This window comes from Engraulis encrasicolus, chromosome 4 (assembly GCF_034702125.1).
Source record: "Engraulis encrasicolus isolate BLACKSEA-1 chromosome 4, IST_EnEncr_1.0, whole genome shotgun sequence".
Classification (NCBI taxonomy): Eukaryota; Metazoa; Chordata; class Actinopteri; order Clupeiformes; family Engraulidae; genus Engraulis; species Engraulis encrasicolus.
The window spans coordinates 3,190,001-3,212,406 of NC_085860.1; the positions used below are offsets into that span (position 1 = coordinate 3,190,001).

Genomic DNA, 22,406 nt, shown 5'->3' on the forward strand with positions numbered 1-22,406 from the left:
CCCTGATGTTAAACAGGGCCATATTCAGCATTAGAAACTAGGGTATGTAAACTTTTGAACAGGGTCATTTGGATAGTTTGGGTTGTGATCATTCTTTTGAAAGAGTAAACACAGAAGATTGCTAATAAATATCTTAACCCAGTCACTAGCATTGAGTGAAAAAAAGGTTTTGTGTAATCCTTCATATTTTGTGAGAAATCGTCAAGAAAGCGTATATTCTGCTGGGGTATGTAAACATATGAGCACCACTGCACAAACATGAAATGAGTTACATTTCAAAGCTGGGATCCTCGTTCTGCCTTAGAATGTGTTCATTCAGCTCTAACTTACCCACATTTTTAATAAAACAGCTAAAATCTCAAAATTCTGGATGCAGCGTATATGTGTCTCCAGGACACAATCTGTTTAAGGTAGCACAACTGCATCTGTGTTGCTAGGTTTTTCTTCTCTTCAGTTGTAAGAACTTTGTCCATTTCCCATTGATGCACCAGATGAGAACACCGAAGTGAGTACATTTGGTAACACTTTACTTGACGCCGGCGTCATACGTATGACATAACTGTGTCAAAACAGTGTCATAATAGTGTCATGAACGAGTCATAAACATCATGCCAATGTCATAAACGTTTTATGACCATGAAAAGTTGACATTATTTGGCCTGTCTTTGTCAGAACTGAATTTCACTTAAAGACAAAGTCATACAATGTTTATGACATTGACATAATGTTTATGACACATTCATGACTGCATTATGACAATGTCATGACACCGTTATGTCATACGTATGACGTCGGTGTCAAGTAAAGTGTTACTGTACATTTGACTGATGAAGTAAGACAGCACAGTTTACTGTGTAAACCTAACGCCTGCTATAAGCCACTGGTTGGTTGGTCGCACACTTATTATTGGCTGGCTGTGCAACTGCCCGTTTATTATTGGCTGTCTTGTGTGGCTGCTTCATGTTGATTGGCTGACTGACCACAGGTGGGGAAGCTGTCCCGCCACTCTCGTACAGGATATCCCACGTGGGAGCAGGCCCTCGTGTACTCCACCAGTGTCCGGCAAAACGTCTCCTCGTCGTCCGACCTTCAAAGATAAAAAAGAATTGCTCACCATCTCTTCATCATTACCAAGCAAGCAGCCATTTACCGTGCCAATGTCTGAGCAGTATGACTCAAGCATGGCAATGCAACAACCATGGCAAAAACACAGTAAAAATGCACTGATGATTCAACACTTGGTGAGTGCTCTGGCAAAATACAGTAGTTGAACATATATCTTTACATTGCCTCCTTATGAGAGACAACCTCTCTTGCACACACTCACAACACACACACACACATACGTGCGCGCGCACACACACACACACACACACACACACACACACACACACACACACACACACACACACACACACACACGCACACACACACACACACACACACACACACACACACACACACACACACACACACACACACACACACACACACATTTATTCAAATCCCACATTATGCATATGCAATGATTGACCCGTCTTATCTCCACACTTAACCATGAGACAGAGTCACATCGCTGGCTCTCTGCAAGTCAATCTGCATAGTTCATTAGTGCATAACCTTCTGCCAAGATGCCACAGCACTTCAGACACTCACACTCATCACCTACGTACTTCGCAGCCAGGCAAACACTCGCCCACTCAAAGCCCTAGATGATGATGATGACACACAAAAGCAATCTCTGTTCCCACACTCGACTGAATTGATGACAAGCCCCAACCCTCTACGCTATTCGCTTAGCACAGGCTAAACTGATGCCAACAGCACATGCTATCCGTCTACCCTTGGCAAAGACGATGCCAATAGACACTCCTCACGTAACCCCAGGTTAATAAGAGGCTAACATACACTATCTGTCTACCCTTGGCAAAACAGATGCCAAAATACACTCATCATCCATCCTCAGGTGAATATGATGCCCACACACACCATGGTGATTGCCAACAGGGTGTCCACACATACTAGCTGCCCGCAGGTGCAGATGACACCAATACATTTTATATTGTCTACCCTTGGCAAATATGATGCCCACACACTAGGGATGCAAATTATCGATTAATTCATTAATCCTTAGTTGATTTGCTTATCGATCGACTTATGATGAATTGATAAGCTGCGTTTTCCCCCCCGAAATTTCAGTTTCTCGAAAAAAAAAGAATAAATCTCAAAATTTTAATACAAAATTGAGATAAAATACTGAATTTAAATGAATTCTATTTCAATTCTTTAATCCAAAGGTGATTTAAATATTCCCACTATTTGAAAATTAATGTTTTTTAATCGATTAACGCATTGATCGATTAAAGTCGATTAATCGTTTGCATCCCTACCACACACACCATGAGGACAATATGGTGCCAACATAGACCAGCTGCCTGCTAGTGAAGATGATGCCCACAAACACCATCTGTATCTACCCTTGGCAAAGGCAACGGCAATACACACTCATCACCTGGCCCTGGCTAGTAGTAGCGTCTGTTATGTTTGGCTAAACTTAAGCTAATATCTGTTGGCTGTAGCACACTTAAAATCCTCTCACTCACCATCTGTCTTTGGTTTCATACCTCTGACATCCTGGCACTTCACACCACTTGAATGTCACTTAATTACAACAGCATACAGCATATTTGCCACTAAAATATGCCAAAACTGTTCAAAATACCCAATGGCAATGCCCTGTTGGTTTCAAGTCAACATAGCACCAAACGTAAGGTGATTAGAAGTCTCCGATTAAACCTTTTCACTCACCACCTTGCTTACTTTTCATCTCTCTCTTACCCTGGTGTGCAACGGCGTTGAAAGGTCACTTCATTATGATAGCATATTGGCTGCAGAAAATATGCCAAAAATGCAGACTAATAGCAGTGACCTGTCAGTTTCAGGTCAACACAGCACCCGAGGTACAGGTAGGTTTTGGGCAGGTTTTGTGTATGTCACTAAACGACATGAAAAGACACTTTTAGGTAAACAATTCTTGCATAGCTCATACACGAAGCTTGTATATTTCACCATATTGAGCAATTGCTTACTGAAATATTGGCATTACTTTGTAATATTGGTTCAGGATAATGGCATTACTCTGTCTGTCTGTCTGTCTGTCTGTCTGTCTATCTATCTATCTATCTATCTATCTATCTATCTATCTATCTATCTATCTATCTATCTATCTATCTATCTATCTATCTATCTATCTATCTATCTACCTATCTATCTATCTATCTATCTATCTATCTATCTATCTATCATGCAATATCTGTCTGTCTTCTGTGAGTGAGTCAGTAGTCATCCCCTTTGTCCATCAGCAGCAGTGAGTTTGAGTGCTTATGGGGGAATTCTGGAGAATGTCATAGGAGCCCCCTTATTAGCCAAGACATTTCATCAGGATAACACACACACACACACACGCACGCACGCACGCACGCACGCACGCACGCACGCACGCACGCACGCACGCACGCACGCACACACACACACACACACACACATACACAAACACGCACACACACACACACACACACACACACACACACACACACACACACACACACACACACACACAGTAATAGACATACACACGCACAGTCATAGACATATGCACACAGGAACAAAGCCTGGCCTTGGCCACAAACACACATACACAAAGCACTGGAAGTTAACTTACACACATAGGTCGGAAACGCAGCTGGCCACAAATGGGTTGGGGTCGATGTTTTCATGGCACGAGATGAAAGGAAAGAACAGGAGAGCGCTGCATTTCTCAATGGCGTCCTGTAGACACACACACACACAGACATGCATACGGACACACACACACACACACACACACACACACACACACACACACACACACACACACACACACACACACACACACACACACACACACACACACACACACACACACACACACACAGGTTAGAGGCCATATGATATAACACAAAGCACTGTGTGGAATAGTTTGCATGAGAGTGCGTTGTACCATTCAGAGAAAAACTGATTCAAAGTCATTCTCTTAAACACTATCAGTCACTGTGGCATTGTGACATTGCATACAATGGTATACTGTACCAGTTTAAACAATTTACTGTAACACAACTAAATATTGAGTAATAACCAAACAGCCAAGGAGCCAAGGAACAAAGACTCTGCAATATTAGTCTGGAATATTCTGGAATATTTAGCAAAGACTCAAGCCCTATACATGCTAAGGAAGATACTTACGGTTTGGGAAAACACACAATAATGTATTCGGTTACATTCGGTATAAAAATGATAGTGTTGATTCACACCATTTGAACTGCAGATACACATATTTATATATATATATCAGTTTTAATACATACATGGTTTCTGAAAACCGGCACCAAACTTTCTGAAACCAAGGAACCAAAAATAAAAAGCCAACCAAGGCACCAAAACAGAATATTTAATTTAATATACAATGCATTTCAATCGACAGTGATAACTGAACTGGCAACGTAATCACCTCCCTGTTGGCAGCAGAGTTTGACTCACAAAGCTGCATTGAAAACATTGAAATCCAAGCCAATACATTGTTGGAAGTGCAGTGTGATTTGGAGGCCTTTGGTCCTTTCAGACTGAGTAGAAATTTTAAACTATTACAGAATACCAACACTGGCACAGTACAACATGCCCTATTCAACAAAGTTATTTTGATTCCATTTCTGAGCCCCGACAACAAAAAGAAAAAGGCTGGGTGCTAACAACACAAACGGGTGGGGCTTGTGCACCAAACTAAAAAGGAAAGCTACTGTAAGTGTCACTTTTATTTCAAAGTGTGTATAAAACAATGAGTACACTACACTGATAAAAACAGACATCTCGGATGTGATTGATAGCATCTGACACACACTGAAATGGATCTGGTGTCAACCTATCTGACTCGCTCCAGAACAAGTGCTCTCCAACACAAACTGCCTGACACCAACACTTGGCTCTCTCTCTGGACTCAAAATCATCTCTCTCTCTCTCTCTCTCTCTCTCTCTCTCTCTCTCTCTCTCTCTCTCTCTCTCTCTCGACTCTGCAGTCTTCCATGAGTCAGGACTCTTTATCGACGTGGAGCTTCAGAGAGAGTGCTGCCAGCTGAGCTTCTCCCTCTTCAGCCCCTCTCATGCCCAGCCAGAGAGTGGAGTAGTGCTGGGGCACTGGGGCCAGACCACCCTCTCACAGCCTGAATCACACACACACTATCACAGACACTAGCACACTCAGATAAACTCACACAGACACATACACCAACACAAACTTGCACAAGTGTGCACGCACGCACGCGCGCGCATGCACACGCACACGCACACACATACACACAGTCCTCAAAGGGGCAAAAGTCCTCATTCAGTCACAAAACAAACACACACACACACACACACACACACACACACACACACACACACACACACACACACACACACACACACACACACACACACACACACACACACACACACACACAGTCCGCAAAGAGCCAAAGATTCTCATTCGGGAACAAAACCCACACACACACACACACACACACACACACACACACACACACACACACACACACACACTGAGAGAGAGGGGGGGCAACATTTCATCGCCAAAGCAGCCTCTCCCTGGCAGCCCCTCTGCCACTGCTACCACCTCAGGCAGCTGCCAAAACATCAGAGCTACATCAGCGCGCTCCAACAAAAGGCCGACGCAGGCCAGGGGGAGTCCGATACGAGATCGAACACGGAAAGGCTTTTACTCACTCGGAGCAGATCAAAGACTACAGCGGCGAGAACAACACTACCCAGCAGGAGGGGGAGGGGGAGACATGAGGGGGGAGAGTGCAATCAGAGGGGAAGGATGAGAGCAGAGATGCGATTGGGTCAGAGGGAGACTAAGCTAATTGGGCGGAAGAGGCTAACATGCCTGGGCATCGATTTCTCTCTGACAGACGTTGAATTTATCATCGCTTCACTGCTAACTCAACCTCAAATGTAGAAGCACTTCATCAGAATTTAAGATATTCAACCAGAGACGTGCGGTCAGGGTAGGCAGGGTAGGCAGTGCCTACCCTGGGATAAATGTCTTAAAAATAAAAACTAACACGTGTTTAAAAAAATATTCTTCAGAGTTCACATAGGCCTACACAACAATAACATTGATTCAGCATAAATTATGAGCTGTTTAAAGTACAGTATACACAGGACAACGATCCAAAAACCTAAGTAATCGCACGAAGCAAAGCGCTCAGGCTTGGGCAGGTTGCCGTGGCAACGCGCAGTCCCGGCTGGTAGCAGAGACAGGCTGAAAGCAGAGCTTTCGAATGCCAGCCAGGCAGCCCGGTAAGGCTCGCTTTTCCTCTGCCTACCCTGCCTTCAATGCTGTCAATGTAGAAGTTTGCGCATGCGTATTAAGTTGTCACATAGCTTGTCAATGGGACTAAAAGCAGAGCCTTTACTCTGTGGCGGGAGTATGTGAGCCAATCACAGCGCCCAAAATGAAAAATTGTTACAATTCAGGCAGGTAGTAGCCAATTTCTGCCCTACAGGCAGCTATGATAGCAACAACTAGCAAGGCAAGGCTTGTTCAAATCTCTAGCCGTATCGGAAAGAAAACATGGCAGTCTTTGGCTTTTTGTCTTCATTATTTTAAAAAATGCCGAGAAGTAGCAAGAAAGACGGTTCAAGTGACAGAGAGCTGAGCCGTTTGCAATCGCTGCATTGTGGAAATATTCAACATCAGATGGGTAGCAGCTTCAAGTAGTTTGCACTGGGACAAAATGTCTTCATCATGTCAACCACCCCGGGCTTTTAATGGAACTAGCTTGCATGAAAAACACAGCCTACTTGTGATTCTGCTTTAAGGTAAGATTCATCTAATTATTATGCTGCGGGTAGCCTTAACATGAACATGCTCAAGTTTTTTCGTGGTGCCTTTTGTTGTCACCGTTTGTCAGGGTGTTGACATTGAAGATTGGTTGTGCGGTGGTGGACATGAATAGACCGTGTGTGTGTTATTATGGACGCGAGATTGTTTTTTGAGCGTACGACATGACTCCATTTCCCTAATTTATTATGATGATGACTACGCAATGCGTGAGTTGTGTGGAGCCTGTTAGCAAGTGCAGCTGCGGTCTTTTGAAGTGCGCGGTGTGCGAGTCGAGATCAACGTGGAACAGGACGATTGACTGGGGATGGTTTCTCGGAGTGCTTCCGCACTCACAAATTGACTTTATTTGAAACACCTTGCACAACCGTAGCTGAAGTGTTTGAGAATACTATCACGCACAAGAATGAGTCTCAGACGTGGTTTCGTTGGTTTACTCGATACTGTCTGAATGCACGGGTCATGTTTGCAAGCAACCCGCCCCCTTGCCTACTTTCCTTCTTGTCTGTGAGTGTTTGATTATCAGCACAAAACGCGGCAGTGAGGCAGGAGCTGTTACCTAGGTTGGTTTATTGCTAAATGTAAATCGTTTCCCCCTCACATGCTATGGTGTGATTCACAGTTGGTGAACTAGACATTTTATCTTCAAAAGTAGGCTACACTGTGCCACCCTCCATCCATGTGAAACGCCCTGGCATTTGCAACAGAATAAACAGAAGAGCAACAAAATCAACTGCTAAAGCCAAAAGTTAAAGCTTTTCCCCCAAAATGTTGTAGCATTCTAAATTATTATTGTAAAATGTAGGCCTACAGGTCCTTAAAGGTGTACAAAGTATGGGTCCTGGAGCTAATTTGGCAATTTGGCAAAACAAATAAGTGTAGCTGGCCTTTTCAAGAAATTGAAATTATGTTTTCACTTATTGTTTCAGATTTAGGTCTACTGACAATGTCCAAATGTCTAAATAGTGTAGCCTATTTACTTATTTAGTTATTAGAGCTGTGGTGGTTAAGCACTGATGGCATCTTATAGCCTACTTTATATTTACAGTATTTAGAGAAACATAGGCCTACTAATTTGTTGCACATTAAAGACCATATCAGCATGTTTATGTGAATAGGCCTATTTGCCTATTCAAACCATACCTTGTGGCATAAGGCCCCCCTCTCTCTCTCACACACACACACACACACACACACACACACACACACACACACACACACACACACACACACACACACACACACACACACACACGTTACATTTCAGATCTGCATGAAAGGGGACTATTTGTTCAAAGTTTTTAGTCTTTTGTAAAAGTTTTTAGCTGATAGTGACTTTCCAGATTTGGTTAAAATGCAGGAAATTGTATCTAAGAAATACATTTTTTTCTGGGGGAGGACCGAACCCACCGTTAATATATATATATATATAAATAGATATATATTCTATATTTACTGCCTACCCTACCATACCCTTCACTGCACGTCACTGTATTCAACATAATGTAACTTAATACTACAACACAAATTACATATTTCACCAGAGTAGACTGGTGAAAGTGCAGATCAATCTAAAATTGGTTTTGTACTTTTACACATTTGCATTTACTTCATGAAAATGAAAACAATGTCCTTGCTGAGTTCAGATTAAGTAGAAAGCCCTCAGTGGTACAACTTGACACAGCAGGCACTTTGACCGAGAAAGCCCTCTGCAGTAAAACAAGTGTAAATGGAAAGGCACATTGTAGGAATGCCAGGATGAAAGTGACTGTGAGTAGAGTAACCGGAAAGTAATCATTCGTCAACTAAATCTGACGAAATTGGCAGCCGTAGTTAATTCACACTGTGACACTGGAGTCTCTGACAGACTGAAAGTGAAACCTCATGAAAAGGTTAACATTAGCAAGAGTGGTTGGAAGTGTGACTAGCGTATTTCTGAAGGTTAAATTAAGGTAGTGAGTTGAGTTCTACCACATGAGTTTTGAACACTGAACTTCACTGGGAGATATTAACTAACTACTGAAAGTGAAGTGAAGTGAAGTTTAAAAGTTATGATTGTTCAGCTAACTACTGTCCATGGTGCTGTAGGCTAGCCAATCAGTAAGATGGCACAGAAGTAGGCTAAATGAATCAGTATCAGGAAGGAAAATATCTGAAATCAACTGTGCAACAGGTAATTTTATGTATTTACAATAACACAGGGAAATGATTATTGAGACGGTATGGCAAGGTAAGTAAGTGTGCACTAAGTACACAGTGCATACTTGCTGTAGGCCTACACATTTTAATACACTCTACCTTATAGTAGAGCGGCTACAAGGCCAATTTGGCTTGAATCGTGCAAATTATGATACAAGCATGAAACTTGGCAGGTATGTGCTTAAGACCAATACAATCAAATCTACCTGATTGGCCACTTGAAATGGCGGCCATTTTCCAAGATGGCCGCCAAAAAGGGCTCCAGAAATGGATTTATTGCATAGAATTGACCTAAAAATTTATGATAAAAGCATGAAAATCAACATGTATGTGTTTAAGACATATACGATCAAATCTACCTGATTGGCCACTTGAAATGGCGGCCATTTTCCAAGATGGCTGCCAAAAAAGACCCCAGAAATGGATTTATTGCATAGAATTGACCTAGAAAAGTATGATACAAGCATGAAATTCAACATGTATGTGCTCAAGACCAATATGATCAAATCTACCTGATTGGCCGCTTGAAATGGCGGCCATTTTCCAAGATGGCTGCCAAAAAGACACCAGAAATTGATTTATTGCATAGAATTGACCTAGAAAATTATGATACAAGCATGAAATTCAACATGTATGTGCTTAAGATCAATACGATCAAATCTACTAGATTGGCCACTTGAAATGGTGGCCATTTTCCAAGATGGCCGCCAAAAGGACCCCAGACATTGATTTATTGCATAGAATTGACCTAGCAAATTATGATACAAGCATGAAATTCAACATGTATGTGCTTAAGACCAGTGCAATCAAATTTACCCAATTACTCACTTGAAATGGCGGCCATTTTCTAAGATGGCTGCCAAAAAACTAAAAGACCCTAGAAAATAATTTATTGCACAGAATTGTCCAAGCAATTTATGATGAAACTCGGTTTGTATGCGATTAAGACCAATAGGCCTACAATCAAGTCTACTTTATTTGCTACTTAAAATGCTGGCCATTTTCCAAGATGGCAGCCAAAAAGACCCTAGAAATTTGCAAATGTCATATGTGCATATTGCAAATTTGGTGGAAATAATTGTTCACTCTCCTTGAATATGTTAGCATGGATGATGAACTGATACAGATATTAAACATATTCTGCAATGACACATAAGCCACTCACAGTATGACACACAAATAGCATGGTGATGACATGCTAATGCCAGTTCTTAATTCAATATCAATGGAGGCAGTGCCCCCCCCCCCCACACACACACACACACACACACCCCGAAGGTTATGAGATGCTAATAATACGATGACACTGCGGTAATAATATGTCAATAACGGCAATTCGTGGTTCTCTCGATATTGCTGTTAAACAAAAGGTACACCAAAAACAAGCATTGTCATGAATTTAGTTTATTTGCTTTAATTTAGTTTATTTTGACATTATCATGTTTGATTTAGCTTTCACATAATGGCTTTGGCTTGTCAGCCTGGAACATTCAAAGATAAGAGCCTCCTCCCAGAGGCTGTGGAACATTCTGTGGAACGCAACTTCTCTAGTCATTTGCGCCCTCTACCCGAGGGTGAGAAGGCTGATCGTGTCAAGACCACCTGGATCCTCGCCTCTCCTAATAGGACGCATTACACGTGTCTCCCTTGGGTCGGTCACCCCTTACTGTGTGTGTCTCATTCGCTCAGCAGGAGCGTGAGTGTCAATTGTGCTGCCTGGAGTGCTGTCCCTGGGTAGGGCGACCGTGGTTAGCTAGACCATACTTCTCCAATGAAGTATCTCAGGCCCCTGCTCGACCAGGATGCATGATCGAGGGGAAGTGTATCTTTTATGTCCCCCTTGGACTTCAGGAACCATAGTGTGTGCCCTCAAACGGGTATCTATCGGGGCTGGCTTGGCCAGCTTGCTGTGGTGGTGGTTGCTACTAGGTTCTCCGTCCGCAACGTGGACCTACGGCCCTGATAGAGAATGGTCTTTTTCTGCCAGCACGGTTGCACCTGCAGATGTTGTGTACTGAACATTCTGGAAATTCCCCCTTGTGCCAAGGCCTGGTTTGCTATTGGGGAATACCACTTGATATTGAGGGCCTCGCTACACCTCTGTGGGCTCCACCTGCACATCGGTTACACCCAGACGGGTGGTTTCCGTGCCCTGGGTTCCCTCCACTGCGTGCTCTCCGTGGTATTGGATGTCCGGACGCTGCCTTTGTGCGCCTGGTGCCTAGCCTCTCTTCTTCGGGTTCGGAACTAAGACCCTGGGCCCTTGGGTGGCTGTTGCGTCTCGAGCTGCGCGTTGGGTGAGCATGATACTTATCACTGCTGATGGACGCTGCCTCTTCGCCTTCAACAGCTCTGGGCATCGGCAGGAGAATGGTCTGTGCCCCGGCCAAGCTTTTGTTTGCGCATTCTAGGTAACTGGCAACGCAATCAGGAGTTTTTCAATACCCATAGTGGGATGTCGAGTGTTTCGACAGAAAGAGAACTATAGGTTACCGAGGGTAACTCTGGTTCTCTGAGGGAGATGAACGAGACATCTCACTAGATTGCTACACTCACCCACAAGCTCAAAGGCTAGTTGCCTCAGATTGAAGCTCAGAGCCCAACGTACCTCGGATTTGTCCCAGAGGGGGCGGGATCCCCAGCTGTGCAGCTCATTGGCATGACGGCAAGATTGAAATCAAGTTTTGGCAAATGGTCGCGGGCGTTACCCATAGTGAGATGTCTGGTTCATATGCCTCAGAGAGCCGGGGTTACCCTTGGTAGCCTATAGTTATGTGCCTTTTTGCTTGATTGTATTTCCTTCTATGATGAAATCATTGGAAATTCAAACAGTGAATGTTAACATTGATTTGGGCCACATCTGCTAGATTAATTGCAATTAATGAAGTTCTAGTGTCTTCTTTGATGGCCATCTTTAAAATGCAAATGAGTGGATTTGATTATAGGCCTATTGCTCTTAAGCACAAACACACAAAATTACATACTTGTATCATCATTTTTTTGCTCACCTTTGGGCTAAATTCAGCCTTTTTGTGGCCATATTATAAAATGGCTTCCATTTTAAGTGGCGAGTCAGGAAGATTTGATTGTATTGGTTTTTTTTGCACATTCATGCCAAAATTGATGCTTGTATAATAACTTGCTTGATCAATCCTGTGCAACAAATCCATTTCTATGGTATTTTTTGGCGGCCATCTTGGAAAATCGCCGTCATTTAAACTGGAAATTATTGAGTTGGTCTTAAGCACATAACTGCCAAATTTCTTGGTTGTGCTTGTATCATAATTTCCTTTCTCAATTCTGTGCAACAAATCCATTTTTAGATTCTTTCATGGTGGCCATTTTGGAAAATTGCCACCATTGCAAATGGCAAATCAGATATATTTGATCGTATTGGTCTTAAGCACATACATGTTGAATTTCATGCTTGTATCATACTTTTGTAGGTCAATTTTATGCAATAAATCACTTTCTGGGGTCTTTTTTGGTGGCCATCTTGGAAAATGGCCACCATTTCAAGTGGCCAATCAGGTAGATTTGACCGTATTGGTCTTAAGCACATACATGTTGAATTTTATGCCTGTATCATCATTTTCTAGGTCAATTCTATGCAATAAATCTATTTCTGGGGTCTTTTTTGGCAGCCATCTTGGAAAATGGCCGCCATTTGAAGTGGCCAATCAGGTAGATTTGATTGTATTGGTCTTGAGCACATATATGTTGAATTTCATACTTGTATCATAATTTACAAGGTCAATTACATGCAATAAATCAATTTCTGGTGTCTTTTTTGGCGGCCATCTTGGAAAATGGCCGCCATTTCAAGTGGCCAATCAGGTATATCTGATCATATTGTTCTTGAGCACATACATGTTGAATTTCATGCTTGTATCATAATTTTCTAGGTCAATTCTATGCAATAAATCCATTTCTGGGGTCTTTTTTGGCGGCCATCTTGGAAAATGGCCGCCATTTCAAGTGGCCAATCGGGTAGATTTGATCGTATGGGTCTTGAGCACATACTTGCCAAATTTCACGCTTGTATCATAATTTGCACGATTTTTCCTGTAGCCGCTCTACTAATAGATTCAGAATTAGTTTTGGGTATATACAAGGTATAAAGTAGATACATGTTCCATGAAGATAGAGTGAAATGTAAAAGTGAAACTATTACAACCAACACTGGCTTATTATTTATAGTAATTATTATTTGCTAATTACAGTTAGCTGTTTTAGCACAGAAATGAAACGAAAACAAATGGTGTATTGACATGAAAACTATGATTTTTGCTGTTGTTTCTAACTTGTTATATGCTGCAACAATGTCATAATATACTGTAAATTCAGAGATCCATACTCACATCCATCTCAGACTCTGACTGGCAGGGTCCATGGAAGTCATCGTCCACATCCTCACAGGGCGACTCATGAGGCAGATCCACTGCCCAGCTGTTCCCAAACTCAGCCAGGCTGTCCACCTGTAGACCTGGGACACCAGAACATCAGATATCATCACCAGATGGCAGATCAATAATATATCAATATCAATACATCAAAATCAGTCAGAGCAATAGTGCCAACATAACCAGTAAATACACTCATTAGCCTGATTATTTTGGTAGGACTATTCTAGGATTTCCAATTAATTTTCTGGAATGTGACAAATAATTATAGGTCCTGTCCATTTTCAGTTGACAGCTTACAGTAGCATCCTGAGTAAGTTCAATAAACATAAAGGTCATCCATACAGGTCCATGTTTACTGTACTGTGTGGAAGGATGACTCACTCTAAACTGACCTTTTCAGACTCAGTAAGACTCTACTCTTCGAGCTTGTCAGAACATTTTACATTTTTATTCAACTTAATGATCTCATAAATTGATGCTGATGATGATAAGAGGACAGAAATTACCATCTGACATTGAAAACAGTCATATAGACAGAGAGACATGTAGATATTCTCTTTCTTTCTCTTTCTCTCTCTCTCTCTCTCTTTCGCTCTCGCTCTCTCTCTCTCTCTTTCGCTCTCGCTCTCTCTCTCTCTCATTGTGTATTCCTTGTTTGCTATGTAGTTCTTTGTCGGCTTTTGTTTTGTGTGTGACTGTGTTGATGGTGGTGGTGAAGAGGTTTCTTTGTGTGGTGTTTTGTAATATGGGTTAATTTCTTTTGACTGGTAGTGAAGAATCAAAATCAAAATGTGTCTTTCATCTGACTCCCACTGTCTTCTCCATCTGTCTTTCCCTTTCTCCCCTTCTCTCCATCTCACATTCTTCATCTGTCTATATCTGCCTCTGTCTCTTTTTCTCTCTGTGTCTTCTCTTCTCTATCACTCTGTCAGATGCTGCAAGCAATGCTCAGCCCAGACAGACTCAGTGGATGGTTCTCTGGCTATAATTGGACGAGATTTGCTGTTGACGGAAGGGATAAGTATTTTGCTGGGGCTGGGTTTGTCTCTCACCCCTGCTGTTGCTCAGATCATCCGATCCCTCGTCATTGTAGTTCCCGCACAGTCCACAAGGACGACCTTTGTGGGCCTCTGTCATTTTGAGGTAGACTCCGGAACTGCCGTCCCAGGCCAGGGAGAAGCCAAACGTGCTCTTCACCAGGATGTAGTCAGCCAGCCGCTCGATGAAGACGTTACGCACCGTCTGCGGCAGGCTCAGTCTGCCAACGTCACATGAGCAACAATACAAGGACAAGGTTTGGCATCAGTATCAGGAATGGCTTCAGACAGAAAAGAATGGGCCATACATTGTTAGTTTACTGCACAGTAAAATGCTGTGTCATTGCATCACATCAAGTGTCTCTAACGTCTCTAATGTACTAATTGAAAACGTCTCAGATCACTATCATCATGAGATAACTCTGCATGGATTTCCAATCTGCTGTTGTGTCACGTGACGAACAACACGGTACGCAGAGATTGGTATCAGTATCAATCTCTTAGATTAGCACATGGCAGTCGAAGAGCTCTACAGTACACACAAAAAAAAATACAAATAAATCAAACAACCAAAAGTGAGATCATGTCTATTGAAACATTTATTTTGTTTTTACTTAAAAAACATTGCTTAGTTGCATTACCATCTCATACTCAGCCACTGTACTGCCTTTAAAGTGGTGGTTCGCTATTTTAGACATTAAGCCCTGTTTGTGTGACTTCTGGGGTGAAGTAGAGATGTTCTCATCACAATTTTGACATTTGGTGCTGAACGGAGCATTTGGGTATCAAAGACTGCAGCCCCCCCACCTTTACATTGACTCCAATAGAGCACTCAAGCAATCGATTATAAAATGGCATTAAACTTTCGTTCGAGAAGACATGGAACTCACCATGTGGTCAGTGGTAGATAGCAAAGATAAACTAAAATAGCGAAGATAAACTAAAATAGAGAACCACCACTTTAAGGGACGACTGACTAACTTTCAACATGGTAACCAAGCTAAAGCATACTACACGTCACCAGTGAAACAAAATGGGATCAATTCCAGTCTCCTAAATGGCCAGGCCTTTCCTGTGGAACTCCATTCATCCTGAAGCTCTGCTAGTCTCCTAAAGGGGCGTGGCAGCCATATGATGGCAGCTTAGAGACTGATTAGGGACTGCAGCTTAAGAGATTCATTTCGGAAGAAATTTTCCTCATCAATCATCTCTGCCATCAGATGTGTAATCGTCTGTCTCCACCCTTTTGCTGAAAAGCTCACCTGACTCCTCCCTTGTGGACCTGGTATCCCCGGATGTGGATCTCATCCTCGTTAGGGAAGAACAGGCTGAGGGCTCGGGGGCAGGAGTACACAGAGCCCTCACACGAACGACTGTTGTGGACCTGAACGAAGAAGAGAGAGGAATTTGGAGGGGGTTAGAATTATCATTAGATTTTGCACTGAAGGTAGCCTATAAATGTAGACATTCTAGTGACACACAATGTAATTCTGACGGGGCCAACAATCCATATGGATTTTGGATATGTCATTCGATTTGTTGCAATGATTGGTTGTTGTGGTACTATCTTGTTGCATTTAGAGGGATTCAAAAGTCAAGCTTTCAGTGCACCCAATGACTATAATGAGTTCCTAGACCCTTTCTCAACTTGATCTGCTGTGAGTCTAGTGCAGCTATTTCAGGTAGCCAATTTGTACATACTTAATTTGGAGTGTCCACCAACAGAGACTTCACAGATTGTTTAAATTAATCACTTCCTAACTTATGACCTTCACCAAGCAATAGCAAATCTATTGGACAAGCCAAATAAACTATTACCAAAAACATTGCAAGAGTAATGCAAATACTATCACAGTGGCGCTGACGCGGTGGCTATGACACTCCATCTGAAGTGTAACTTCATTATAATCTCTCAAGCACGATATTTCAGTATTCTGCCGTGCGTGACCTAGGTATTATAGGTGCCACAAACAGCTGGTGGTTGTGAGTTGCCACAAGGATGCAAATGGGAACAGGGCACCTAAGTCACGTCCTTCTACTTCCATGGGGCCTTAACTCGAAGAATTCGCTGCACTGCGGCTGAAGTGACCTCATACATGCGACCTCCGTCATGTAGTCCAAATAATTACATATTTTTGCACGCACACAATTCACAAATCGCTTGACAAGTAAAGTAGACAATCACATCAGTGATTTTCATTCATTCTGATGTGACCTATAGGGGAAGGTGAAGTGGATCAGAAAACAGGTTTGATCCGTCCATTACAGCCCAGTCAATTTTTTTGACATTGTACTAAGCTAGCATGTAGCATGAGTGAGTGCTTGCAGCTAGCCACGCTCTATGAGCTGTCGATTTTTGACATTGTACTAAGCTAGCATGCAGCATGCAGGGAGTGCTTTACCCAGATGGTGTATTGAGGCTCAGGCGAGTGGCAGTCTTTGGCCAGTATGTAGGAGCAGGAGCCGGGGAAGTAGTAGTACATCCCATCAAACGTCTCATAGTGATGCTGGCCCCACGAGCGGCAGATGCCGTCGCGATCTTTACCCACGTTAGGTACTGAACCCATGTTAGGAAGACAAAATAAAAACAACCAAAATATTAACAAATATCAGACAGTTCTGGTCTTACAGTTGGAATAGTATCACAGAGAAACTGAAATGAAGAAGACATCAGTTAAAGGAACATTTAGTATTTAGTACAAGTATTTTTTCTCTTCCATTTGCCTACAGGTTACATGGAGCCTTCTGAAACAATTTCACAGGCCCAAAAACGTACTCAATGTCACTGTAGCACTGCCTCCAGACTCTGTCATTTACTGTAATGCTTAACAGAAATCTACTAAAAAATATATTAAGCGATTGGTTTTGATTGATCTTGATATTTTAGGGAGGGCAAGAGGAAGGGCACAATTCTGAGTGTGTGTGTGTGTGTGTGTGTGTGTGTGTGTGTGTGTGTGTGTGTGTGTGTGTGTGTGTGTGTGTGTGTGTGTGTGTGTGTGTGTGTGTGTGTGTGTGTGTGTGTGTGTGTGTGTGTGTGTGTGTGTGTGTGTGTGCCAATGACTCACTGATCTGACAACGATCTCCCATAGCCTGGAACTGAGCACAGTCACAGCGACCACTCTCCTGACACCAGCCCCCATTAAGACAACCACAGTACTCTAAAGAGAGAGAGAGAGAGAGAGAGAGAGAGAGAGAGAGAGAGAGAGAGAGAGAGAGAGAGAGAGAGAATGCAGTACGGCACTTTTGTAATGTGAAGTTAAAGTGAAAGTATTATTTGAGCATTGAAGTAATGATGTACTGTCAAGTGTAACCAAACTGGCATATCATTATTTTTGTAGGTCAGCTGTTGGTTGAAGAAAAATGCGTATGTTCGTGTGCATGTGTGGGTGCCCATGCCCATGGCTGTGTGCGTGTGTGCGTGTGTGCGTGTGTGTGTGTGTGTGTGTGTGTGTGTGTGTGTGTGTGTGTGTGTGTGTGTGTGTGTGTGTGTGTGTGTGTGTGTGTGTGTGTGTGCGCAGGCACGCGCATGCGTGTGTGTGTGTGTCTTATTACCTGACGATGCATCTCGGGCTGTGTAGTTGTGCAGGACAGCGCGAGGAAGGGCAGATTCAGACAGGACTGCGCTAAATGTCTGCAATAGACACACACACACAAATGCCATAGTTAATGATTTGCATGTGCTGATAAGAAAATGCGATATTATAATTATTAGATAGAAGTATAATGTAATGTGCTGTTCAAATGACTCATCGTCCTATCGCTTAGATTGGAGAGCCTATAATCTTCTTATAGGCTTTGATATGAAACAGTGCAGAGGTTGAGTGTACGGTTGGTGGTGCAGATCTGGCCCTGAGGACACCCAGCTCTGGGTCAGACCTGGATGTGGACCTGTCATATAAAAGCTGGCCGCTGCACATGACTGGATCTCCCCATCTCTCTCCAATCCAGAATTCCACCAGGCAATCTGTCTCCTAAAATCACTTGTTCTCTATATGTGCGCCATGTAAACCTGTAACCTTATCACAGAGGGCCCCGTCTGTGCTGTGGCATCTGTCTCCCCATGCAAGCTCTGGGGGCGCATAAGTGACCCGCTCTCTCCGTGGAGTAGCCTTAATGAGGCCGTGAAATCTGTTTGGATCTGCCTGTCCCGCGGCCGTGCACTCCATAACCTTATCTTAGCGCCCGCTAGCTTTAGCGCTGGCGCTAATCTCTTGGTCCCGAGAGCTCCAGGGAGAAGGGCCTTTTAGCCCGCACCGCGGCTGAGCTCGGGAGCCCACAAAGGGGGCTTTGTACGTGCGCAGGGAGCCTAGATGTTTGGGTGCCCTGGCCTCCCCTCTCTCTCTCTCTCCCTCTTTCTCTCTCCCACTCTCTCAGCTCTCTCCCACTCTTGTGTGAGCGGTACCCACCTCCTCGCGGAAGAGATCTCGTTTCTGCCGCAGCGCATTAACCCTGCTTTTAGAGAGGGGGGACACACAAAGGGAGCAGTATTAAGAGCACAGGCACACAGTGAGAATGCAAGGTTTAAGGACACTCCAGCGACAAGCCTGCTTGCCTGACTGTCTGCCTGCCTGCCTGCCTGCTTGCTGGCCTCCTTGCCTGCCTGTCTGCCTGGCTTTTGCAGCTCCATCCTCACACAGTGGCTGGATGGCAGACTGAGTTGCCGGGTTCATATTGGATGGGGGACAGAATAGGAATGGGGTGTGGGAATTGTTGTTGGTGTGTGTGGGTTGCCAGAATGGATGGCAGACAGAATTTGGTGGGTGAAGGGATTGGCATTGGTGCCGGCATTGGGGGTTATGAGGTTGGGTGTCATGGATGGTAGGCAAGCAGCCAGGAAGGCCTGGAGGTCTTACACACACTACTCACTGTACATAATGCATGCATACGGACATTCTAATCACCACAAACATTGCATTTAACGAAACTTCATGCATACTGTACACTACATTTCTGAACAATATATCAGGTTGAGGCCTACAAATATGATACCTGAGCTATGATGAATTACAGATCAGACACAGATTTCCTTAGCCAGTATATCAGCTACAGTAATGACTTGGGCTGAAATGAATATTAGTGATTTATTTTGCAATATAAGTTGTTGTGTATACTTCACAGTAAAACATTGAAGAGGCTTGCCTTCACACACATGCTTGCATTAACAAAAACGCACACATCATCTACACAGGCACGAGTAAATCATAAGATTTACATCATGTGGGAAAAAAACTCTTTCCTGACATTCATTTCCACCACATGCTATAGTGCTGTGGGAATAGTATGTCCGTCCGCTATCCTCACCTGAGCCCAACAGGTGTCTACAGCTTATGGCATTAAGACACCTCATGGTGGCTGCCCTGGCCTGTGTCGTGTATCAAATGAGAGTATCTTTGCTGTGACGGCCTCTGGCCAGTGTATCAAGTGAAGATCTTTGCTGTGACTGCTCGCTGCAGCAAATGAAAGGGATCTCAGTCACTGGCCACTGTAGCGTCTCATGGCCGCCTCAGCCCCTACACTTTAGGCTCTGACCTCACTTTAGCTGCAGCTCAACTCAGCTCACCTCTATAGCCCATGCTTCTCCTCATTCAGAGACTACAGCCCGCCGCATGACTCACCAGTGTGGATTGTTAATAGTTCATGGGCTATAGTAAACAAAACTTTGTAAGCCTATTAAAAAGCTAAATGTTTCAGGGGGGACCAGCTAAGAAGCTAGCAGCAGGTGTATTAGCATCTTGTCAAAAACATGAATATTGGCAAACTGTATTGGCAACAAAAATTTCATGGCTTCCAAGTTAGGAATTAACAGGCTTATGACAACACATCCTGACAAAAATATTTACAAGCTGGAAAATAAAAAAAGGCACTGACAAACAATCAAACACACAATCAAACAAGGCAAGTAGAGTACCTGTACAGTGATGTGAGAAGACTACAGGTGTATTGCACAAGAGGCACACACTCACCTGTCTTGTCTGGTCTGACGCTTTAACAACTGACAGTGAATTCCTAACAGAAAAAAATATCTGTTTCAGTCACAACAAATAGTATGATGGTCTGTCAGCAAAACTTCCAAAATCTTTCCATCAGTGTCAAATTCGACCTACTCCCTGATAAAGGAAGATCAATGAGTCTTAATCTAAATTATTTTTGTTAAGTCTTTTTCTGCAGCAGGATTTTTTTACATGTAGATATTTTGCATACATCTACGGGGCATCATTTTATTATTTAAACATTGAAACATTTAAAAACAGAAGATGAAAAGGTTCAACCTTTTGAAGTAGGACTTGTGATTATTTCATGTGCCACAATACGCTACCCATAAATAGTGAACTCACTACCCAGCATTGGAGTATGATTTATCAACCTCAAAAATCATATCCAAACTGAACTATAAATTGATCATTAACCAAATAACTTTGAAAGACTTGCAAACTTCATCTTGAGTGAATATCTGAGAAACTGAGAAATACCCTTTGATCCTTCCTCTGGCTAGAAGATGGACATCTCCCCAGATTATACCAAACACCACAACGTGTTTATGTTGGAAAGCAACGTGAGAGAGGTGAGACGAGAAGCACATTCAGATTTTCCCACGAATCAAACCAGCTAAGAAGCTAACGAAAGGGCAGAGTGTTGTCTACGAATTTCATCAGCTCGCTGAAACCAAAGGGCACGACCAGATGAAATGCGTAGGCCAGCTCACCCTCGACTAACCAACACCGAGAGAGGAGAAATGTTTGCTACTCTAGAATATGCCAACCTCAAACCAGAAGTGATTCTAAGTTAAGCCCAGAAACACCTTGGTCCGTGATGTTACTTTAGTTTGGTTTTGTGCAGGGCACAGTCAAAATAAAAGTTGAACTGCCTGAAAACAACATGCAGCCCATTGCCTTATGTTGGAGGTGGTTCTAAGCATCCCAACAACTTAAAAAGTGTTATTGGTAGTAAGGATGAAGAGCCTCCATCAGTATTCAATAGTATCCAAATCTCCTTCAAAATACTGGTATGGTACTAAACAGGCTTGGCATGGGGGTACAGATTAGGAACTAAATTGTACCCCATACCACACTTGTTCTAGACAGACCACTGTATTATTTTGAAGTCAATCTACAACTCTACAACTTTACTCAACTACTTGACTCAAAGCATACTAAAATCTTTCCAGTTTTCCTGCTAGCAAAGCTCAGGTGTAACCATCTATCAGTCCCTTGGTACTCCCTATGAACCGTGCCACTATCCTCCAGCCCCCCATCCTTCCCAGGCACACTGATATGAAGACCCCCAACCGCACTCCACCTGTCCCAGGCCCACTCACCCTGAAGAAGAGTCAGCTGCAGGAGGAGGAGGAGGAGAGGCAACGGTGCAGAGAGCGCAGCCCCCGTCCCCTGCCTGGTCATCTCAGGGTCCAGTCTGACACGGCGCTCACGCTGCGAAATCAGGACGGCATTTTCCGTCGAGCGTCCAAAAGGAAGGCCAAGGTATAGGGTGAGGCTGGGTTGGGCTGGGTTTGGGTTTGGATTTGGGTCGGGTGAGACAGGGATGGGGTTGGGCAGGGTGGGGTGGGGTGTGAAGGAGGGTGTCGATCGAAATGAAGTGGGTATGGAAGTCCACCGGCACTGCTGTTGGAGACTCGCAGACACATACACAGCCCTATAAATACACACACACACACACACACACACACACACTCTCTATCACAGGCTTGTACACACACCCACACCCACGCTCACACACACACTTTTGGTCGTCTCTCTCTGCTCGGGCGAAAACACATCAGTGGTGAATGAGAGGTAATTCAGATGCGGGCAGGCTGAGAGCGGGAGCTAC

At 43.4% G+C, this 22,406-nt stretch overlaps 1 protein-coding gene across 1 annotated transcript in view; it reads right to left on the reverse strand.

Moving 5' to 3' along the window:
• otogl (otogelin-like) overlaps positions 1-22,063 on the reverse strand; it is a 97,123-nt gene extending 75,060 nt beyond the window's left edge. The window contains exons 1-11 of the mRNA XM_063196331.1: positions 21,895-22,063; positions 20,543-20,585; positions 18,986-19,028; positions 18,132-18,210; positions 17,645-17,737; positions 16,982-17,136; positions 15,842-15,963; positions 14,595-14,800; positions 13,498-13,622; positions 3,722-3,828; positions 981-1,087 (exon numbers count right to left, since the gene is read on the reverse strand). Of these exons, the coding sequence (XP_063052401.1) occupies positions 981-1,087; positions 3,722-3,828; positions 13,498-13,622; positions 14,595-14,800; positions 15,842-15,963; positions 16,982-17,136; positions 17,645-17,737; positions 18,132-18,210; positions 18,986-19,028; positions 20,543-20,585; positions 21,895-21,976 (1,162 nt within the window). The 5' untranslated portion in view covers positions 21,977-22,063. The remainder of the gene's footprint in view (positions 1-980; positions 1,088-3,721; positions 3,829-13,497; positions 13,623-14,594; positions 14,801-15,841; positions 15,964-16,981; positions 17,137-17,644; positions 17,738-18,131; positions 18,211-18,985; positions 19,029-20,542; positions 20,586-21,894) is intronic.
• Positions 22,064-22,406: the final 343 nt, after the last annotated feature.